This window comes from Poecilia latipinna, unplaced genomic scaffold (genome assembly GCF_001443285.1).
Source record: "Poecilia latipinna isolate Pla-1442-1.1 unplaced genomic scaffold, P_latipinna-1.0 Scaffold1214, whole genome shotgun sequence".
In the NCBI taxonomy this organism is placed as follows: domain Eukaryota; kingdom Metazoa; phylum Chordata; class Actinopteri; order Cyprinodontiformes; family Poeciliidae; genus Poecilia; species Poecilia latipinna.
The window spans coordinates 160997-168612 of record NW_015113830.1 but is presented as its reverse complement, the minus strand read 5'-3'; the positions used below and the strand labels follow the sequence as shown (position 1 = coordinate 168612).

Sequence of the window (7616 nt, the reverse complement as noted above, 5' to 3'; positions counted from 1 at the left end):
TTAAAAAATTTTTTTTTTTTTTGGGGAAGCGGAAAGAGAATTTTTTTTTTTTTTTTTTTTTTTTTTTTTTGCTTGTTTTTGCTTATTTTTGTTGTAATAATGCTTCCTGACAGTGAATCTTATACTGTTGTGAAGGCTGTGTTCATTTCCCCAAAGATGGTATCATACTTATAAGGAAAAATGCATTTGTAGGTCGAGAAGCAAGCTTTAATTTGTGGGTTGTGGCCATAAAAATTTTTTTACATATTCCTCTTTGACATTTTCAAACAGCTTTTGGCATAGGCATCGCCCTCACTGGAATAACAGAACTAGTCATTGGAGAACTCCCAAGATGAGATTCTGGAGTGGCAATCCTATATCTCCAAACCTGTCAGAGCAGGGTTTCTCTGAGGCAACTTCCAGAATTTAGGATGGGAGAGGACAAAATGTTCTGCCTGCAGTCATCGCCACAACCCTAATGTAAACCTCTGAGAACACAGTGGGTGGTGACGCAGCCATATTGGATGACTTGTGACAATTGATGACTGAAGAATGGAACACAATCCCCCAGCATTGGGCTGCACACAATTGGTTGTGTACAGTTGTCTCACTTTTGAGGTCCATTTTGTGAAATGAATAAGCTGCTAAATTGCCAGATTGTTTTGTTTCCTCAGACTCCAATCATCCAAACCAAGAAACCGCAACCAAAAAAAACAGTCAAAAGTACAATATGTTGTTTGGCAAGTGTATTTGGCAAGTTTTTCATGGGCAAATAGAAATACTCAGCTCTGTTTCCCAGTCCACAAAGGCATTTTCCTTACAAATGTATTCAATTTAAATGGAAAATATCAGCCTTTTCAGTCATAGCAAATGCACATATCCTCATTTTTAACAGTTTTCATCCGTTTGAACCTTTGTTTAACATATGGTTTCTCCTCCCTCAGGTGCGTGACTACTCTGGTATGTACACAGTAAAGCTGATTCCCTGTACTTCCCCTCCGAGCTTGGAGTACACCCTTCCTCCTATCTGCAGTCCCAGAGAGCCCCTCACCTTTGATTTGGATATCCGCTTTCAGCAGGTACATTCACCTTAATGAATTTTGATTTGAGGCAGCATTTTTGAAAAACACATTTTTAGAGCGTTTTAAAGATAAACATACTCTGTATTCAATTTGGCCCGTACAATCCCTAATTTTGATTTTCTCTATTTTTTTTTTTTTTTTTATATTACCTGTGCTGAATCTTCTGTGTGATTCTAGGTTAGCGATCCAGTGGCTGCTGAATTCAGCTTAAACACACAGATGATCCTGTTGTCCAAACGGACACTCTGGCTGTCAGATGGCTCCATGGGCTTCGGACAGGAGAGTGATACGGCTTTCTCACAGGGTAAAGTGTCACAAAAATCCCTGTAGCAGAAGTTTTATTTCCATATGTTTTAACAGGGCATTTTCGATTGCTCAACACTGCGGGTTTTCTTCATTGAACTTACTAAAAACAAAAATTTCATATTTCATGAAACATTTTTTGTAGATTTAGCAGATCTGTCTCCCATTATTTTCTGACTTAGAAGAAAAATAAAAGGAAACGAGGCCATATGAACTGTCTTTTTGACTTATTTGCTCTTCCTGAGAGAGGAAATAAAAAAATGAAGATTTTATTCCAAGTTGGAAATTTAATCCAGTTCTGGGATAACTTTAAGTAGAATCAGTGTAATTTTTCCCCCTCAAGATTGAGTTTTATTTTATTTAGTTAGTGTCCAGGTCACTCTGTTCCTTACAAAGTTCATAGCCCTCTTTGTTGCCATGCAGAGGTCTTTTCTTATTTCATACCCAAGTACATTGCCTGTAAAAAGTATTCACCCCCTGTACATAAAATACATGACTAGATAAATATGAATCTCTTTTTAGTCAGTATTACAGGGAACTTCAGTTAAAGGCCTTGCAGGCCAATGTCTCTGCTTCAACACACCTTTGTCAAATAATGAGGTTATCAGCAGGTTTCTGGAGAGTTTGACTGCACACTGACGAGGTAACTCAGCCGTTTGATTCAGGTGTGTTGCACAAGGGACACATCTACAAGTTGCAGGACACCGGCCCTTGAGGACCAGAGCTGAAGACCCCTGATTTAGCAGCCGCACCTTTGGCTGCAGTCACAGCATGGAGTCTGTGTGAACAGGTCTCAATCAGCCTGGACAATCCAATTTCACTCCATTCTTTTTTGGTAAAACTGTTCCAGCTCTGTGAGGTTGTCTGTGGACCTGCTGTGAACAGCCCTTTTCAAGTCTTGCCATGAATTCTCTATCGGATTGAGGTCTAGGCTTTGACTGGGCCACTCCAGAACATCCACCTTGTGTTTTGCCAACCATTTCGGTATAGCTTTAGGTGGATGTCTTGATGAAAAATAAATATATACTGCACAGTAAGGTCAAAATTACAATATAAAATACTGTGCAGCTATCAAAAATAGAATACTGTGATTCTGATTTAAAAAATGTGCATGTATTTTTGTGCATTGAGAAAAACAAACTGTGAAAATACCAGCAGGTATTTTTTAGTACACTTTTTTAGTTTATTGGAAAAAATAACCCAAATCTATTTTTTTATTTTAAAATTAGTTTTTTCTTGTCAAAAAGCTTGAACAGTCCATTAAAAAAGAAAATTTCCCACCGTTCTTTAGAATAAATAAGACTAAGATTTTCTTTTTTTGTTTAGGGGATACAATCTATGGCAGAGTGATGGTGGATCCAGTTCAGAACTTGGGCGACTCCTTTATTTGCAACATAGAGAAAGTGTTCCTGTGCACTGGTGCTGATGGATACGTCCCAAAATACAACCCGGGCAACTTTGAGTTTGGCTGCCTGGCTGATGCTCCATCCCTGCTGTACAGGTTCAAGATTATTGTGAGTAAAAGATAACAACCCCTCGTGTCAAGATGTGCGCTGTGTGGCCATTGGTACATCGGTGTTCATTTCATGAATTTGTCTCTATAGGACAAGGCCCAGCCAGAGACCCAGGCCCATTCCTTTGGCAATGTTGCTTTTAATGCTTTTCTGGCAGTGGATGACCCTGGCGCTTTGATTCTGGTCAGACAGTCTGGGGCAGATGGTTTCAGAATGGATTCTGCAGCTCTCTTTCAGGTCAGTGTCCATCCTTTAAAAAAAAAAAAAAAAATCCTGTGGCTATTTTATCAGCATTTTATTTGGTTGCGCTTAAATCAGCCTCACAATTTCCATTAAAACTGGTATAATCACAACATTTCCCCTGTCCTGACAACCAGTCCGTAAAGCAAAAAATAGATAAGAGTCACACAAAGTGATTACATGATATTTTTCCCCACACATTTTTCTTTTAACAAGCTGTAAGAAAAAAAAAAAGATTCACTCTTTCCACTTAAAAGTTTCCAGCAAGTATATAATTCTGGCTTCTAATGGTCTTGAGCAGCACAGTCAAGTATGACTCAAAGTTTCAGCCTTTCATCATGTCTGCGTTGCTTCTTCTTCTAGCCACCAAGTCGGTATTTCTTGGCTTATTAGGAGGAAAAAGGATCATTTGGTTCACAGCTGGAAAGTGTTCTGCAACGGCCTTGCTTCTCTGAATGCTTCTCTGCTTTAACGTAACCACACAATTTATGGACTCTGTTAATGTGAAAAATCACATCATATTGTTTATATTAACTAGATAAATGCCAAATTAAATATATATATTTGCAGAAGTCTACAATAATGCAGGAGAGTTCAATGGGTTCTTCTGTAACAATTTTCATAGGTAAATATCAAACCCTATAAGAAGGAGAGACAAGGAAGCATTGGTTTCTATAGCAACGTTGATACACAAGGGCTTTACAAAAAATTACAAAAACTGCTGAAAACATAAAAAACAAAACAAAACATTGTAATACTTTATATTATGAGCTAGGGGGAGCATAGATATTGAACAGACTGTAGGCTTGAGAAACCCCACTTTCAATATCTGCCAACTAATATTTTTATTTACAACCTCATGAATTTACATTCCACTAACTTTATTTAATAGCATTAGTAGAGTTTAATTTCAGGAACAGCATTTCATTAAAAAAATCATTAATTAGGACAGATATTTCGGTTTGAGGTGACCATGTAGTGCTTTTAATCTTTCCTTTTTCTTTACTGTTGTAGCATCTTGGTGGTTTATTGTGAGTATTTTGTACTAATGAGACGAACGTGTAACAGTATGCTCACAGAAAGGAAACATGTTGAAAGTAAAGTTCTTTAAAAAAAGTTAAATATTTTCCAAATTGAAAATAGATTTATTTTTATGCCTTTTTAAGTTTTTTGATAAGTTGGGCCAGGAAGTTACTCATGTAGGTCTGAAGCCGAAATACAGTCAGGAATTTGAGCAGAGCATAGTGAAGATTCAGTTACAGCTTGCAGAGCTTGCACAAAGAGTAGAGGACATGGAGTGCAGGGTTAGTAACAGGAGCAACCAGGGAAGAACAGCAAAAAAAAAAAAAAAAAAAGTAACATACAGAGGAGAGGGTGGAGAATGACATTGACTGCAGGTGTGTTCATCAGGGGATTAGAAACAGCTGTGCAAATTTCTATAATTGCTCAGACTTATTTTTGCAGTTTTTTGTGCTTCTTGCATGTTCTTTTTTGTCTTTAAGTAAAAATAAAAAATGTGCAAATTGAATTCATGACAGTTTCTATAAAATGAATGAATGGGTGTATAGTTGGGTACTTGCTAAGAGTTTATTTTTTGTTTTTTTGTTTTTGCAAGGGAATGAGATGTTTATTTTTCTGATGCTACGTTGAGATATTTGGTTAAGGACTTGTGTACAAACTTGATTTTTTTGGGAATTGGACTCAAGAAATTTTCTCCAAATTATATCTAAAATATGTATTTAAATGCCCACAAGGGGGTGCTGCAACTTTATTTTGTATGATAAATGCCTTTTAAGTGTAATAGTTTAAACCTATTCATGTAGACCCATAAATGAATGACAAATTGAAGACTTTTTCTAACTCCCTTATTTTGCTTTTGTCAGGTGGCTGCGGGGAGAGAGTGGTACATTCATACCATCTACACAGTCCGTTCACGGGACAATGCAAATAGGGGGATAGGGAAGAGAAGCTTGGAATATCATACGATTGGCCGTCACTCAGATCGTCTGCCTAAGAGTCACCATCGCACCATAAGGTCTTCCAGCAATGAGCCTGACATAGTTGACGAGATTGGCGTGGAAAACAACCGTGGTACCAACATCTTGCACATCTCACTGGACCGTAGCAGCCAGCAGAAGACGAGTCCAGAGAGGGAGATCTTCACCAAAGGAATCATCCCCCGCGAGCTCAACCAGAGAGACAGCGATGACAGGCTGGTGTTAATCATTGGGATCTTTGTTGGATTGCTCCTCACTGTGCTCCTCATTACTGTAGTGGTCTTACTGGTGCGGTCTAAGCAGGAGAAGAAAGAAGTACCCAGGAACTCCACCAGTACAGAACCCATGATTACTCAGAACCTCAGCAACAATGACAGTTCAGAGGTCTAACATGCCAATGATTGACAGACGTAGTTCATTTTTGTTTTGAAAGTGCCTCACAGTTAGCTGAAAAATAAGTTAAGATTTCACATGGAGCAACGCAAACAAAAGCTTTGATATTATTCAAAAAAATGACTTGAAATATTTCTTCACTTCCAAAGACAGGGAGTGGACCGAGCACTAAGTAGGTGATGGATGTGATGGACGTAATTAGTCGATGTCTCAAAGTACTTGTCAAGTTGTCAGCACTCACTTGCTGTTATTGATTGGCAATAAAGCCAATTAATCCAACAAAAAAGATAAAAGGTATTGTGTTTCCAAAGGTGCTACAGGAGATCCCTCCCCCCCCCCCCCTTATGTTGAATGGCTTTGGCCGTTTTGCTGAGGAGGTAAGAAGAAGTTGAATATTACGCTGACGTTATTGTAAAAAGACTTTGTAGACACTGACCACGGCTTGCTTACACTGAAAAAAAAATGATCAAGAAAGAGTTGTCTTTAGATTCAGAGTGTGCCTAAGATGTTCCCAAGACTTTGAGATTTTATGATGTAAAGTGTTTCTTCAGCGTTATCAGCAAAACATACATTTAAATTAAACAACACATTTTAATGGACATTTCTGTGTTCATGTGTGTGCATGCTTTTAAGTTTTGTATTTTAAGCAGTCTAACCACTTATTTGACTTTGTGAAAAAATGTCTGATCTGCTGTGTTTTCCACCAACCTGTAGTCACACTGTATATCTCAGTATTTATCCATAGTTAACTGTTTGCATTTCCCTGGATATTTTGTTGTGGAAACACTGTTTTAAAACAAATCTGGATTTTATGATTAATATATGGCACTAAATCAAAGAAGAGCATTTCTTTTGGTATTACAGCAGATTTTAAGACAGCTGGTCTGCAGTGGATAGCTTATACAAATGCTTCAAATCAACGTTTTTAAAAGAGGAACCATTTTACACACTTGAAAAAACTTGTACACACTTCGTTTGTGTTGACTGGTGGGGTTTTGTGGCGATTACTGTGACACTGAACTTTTGTGTCAGCTGTGCTGGTTAGTTATTTTTGATCATATTTCACACAAAGGGAGTTAAATGTTTTCCTTCAATTGCTGTTGTTCACCTTAAAAGATGATTTGCTACTATTGAATGTGTTAAGTTATTTTCAATGCATTATGTCTAGGCATGAATCATTCATGCCTTTTGTTTTCTTCTTTTTGAGAATATTAAATATTAATGTGCTCCGTTTTCATTGAAACACGGTTTACCGAGTTGAAACTTTATCTTTGCTCTTCCTCATATCCAGGCGCCTGACTGCCACAAAGCCGATTTCCCCTTCATCCTGTTTTAAACGCCGACTTCATTCCATATTTTATAAATGTTCCGGCATTTGCAGTTTAATTTGAGATTGAAAACAGTTCTATGCAACATTGAATCTAATGCGGTTATTAAATGTCACTGTCAAGCCTTTTTTCATAGTATTGTTTCACAATCAGTTTGCAACTTTACATTTAATTCTGTATCTGTGTCTTGTTTTTAACATGTGCTTTGAGTGCATTCAGAGAGTTTTATGTATTTATGTATATACATATCCTGTATTTTACATTTAAATGTACTATTTGGAAGTTTTTGGGAATGGTTATTGTTTTTAAAAAAAATGGCATACTGTATTTGCTGTAAGAATTTGTAACATAGACCTGAAGTTCAACATGGTCTGCAAATAAAAATAATTTTCCAAGAAAAATCTTTGAAATGTATGGGCTGCAATTATAGTGAAATATTGGGCATGCTTGAGAAATTCTGCAAAGTCATACAATCAGTAATAAAAAGAAAAACTTGAATATTATTGAAAAAGATGTTTCACCACAATACTGAGAAGAAGCTGAAATTTCTTAGTGTTGCAGCTACGCATAGTTAAAGTAAGTTTAGTGGAAGATAGAACTGGTACAAAAAGGAGCGAAATCTCTTTCATAATTTTGGGAGGAGATTGCAATATAATCAAAATACTGTTGATGGATATTGTCAAGAAAGAGATGAGAAACACCCCACCAGTGTCACAATGCTCATCACATCTTTATCACTATTCATGCAAAAGGAGCCTCACCAAGAAGTGTTTATATGTT

General features: G+C 37.1%; 1 protein-coding gene across 1 annotated transcript in view; it reads left to right on the top strand.

The window, feature by feature from the left end:
* The window catches only part of LOC106960698 (FRAS1-related extracellular matrix protein 2-like), a 71511-nt gene extending 64274 nt beyond the window's left edge, over positions 1-7237 (top strand). The window contains exons 20-24 of the mRNA XM_015053924.1: positions 924-1058; positions 1239-1365; positions 2691-2878; positions 2969-3115; positions 5002-7237. Coding sequence (XP_014909410.1) covers positions 924-1058; positions 1239-1365; positions 2691-2878; positions 2969-3115; positions 5002-5505 — 1101 coding nt within the window. The 3' untranslated portion in view covers positions 5506-7237. The remainder of the gene's footprint in view (positions 1-923; positions 1059-1238; positions 1366-2690; positions 2879-2968; positions 3116-5001) is intronic.
* The last annotated feature ends 379 nt before the right edge of the window (positions 7238-7616 follow it).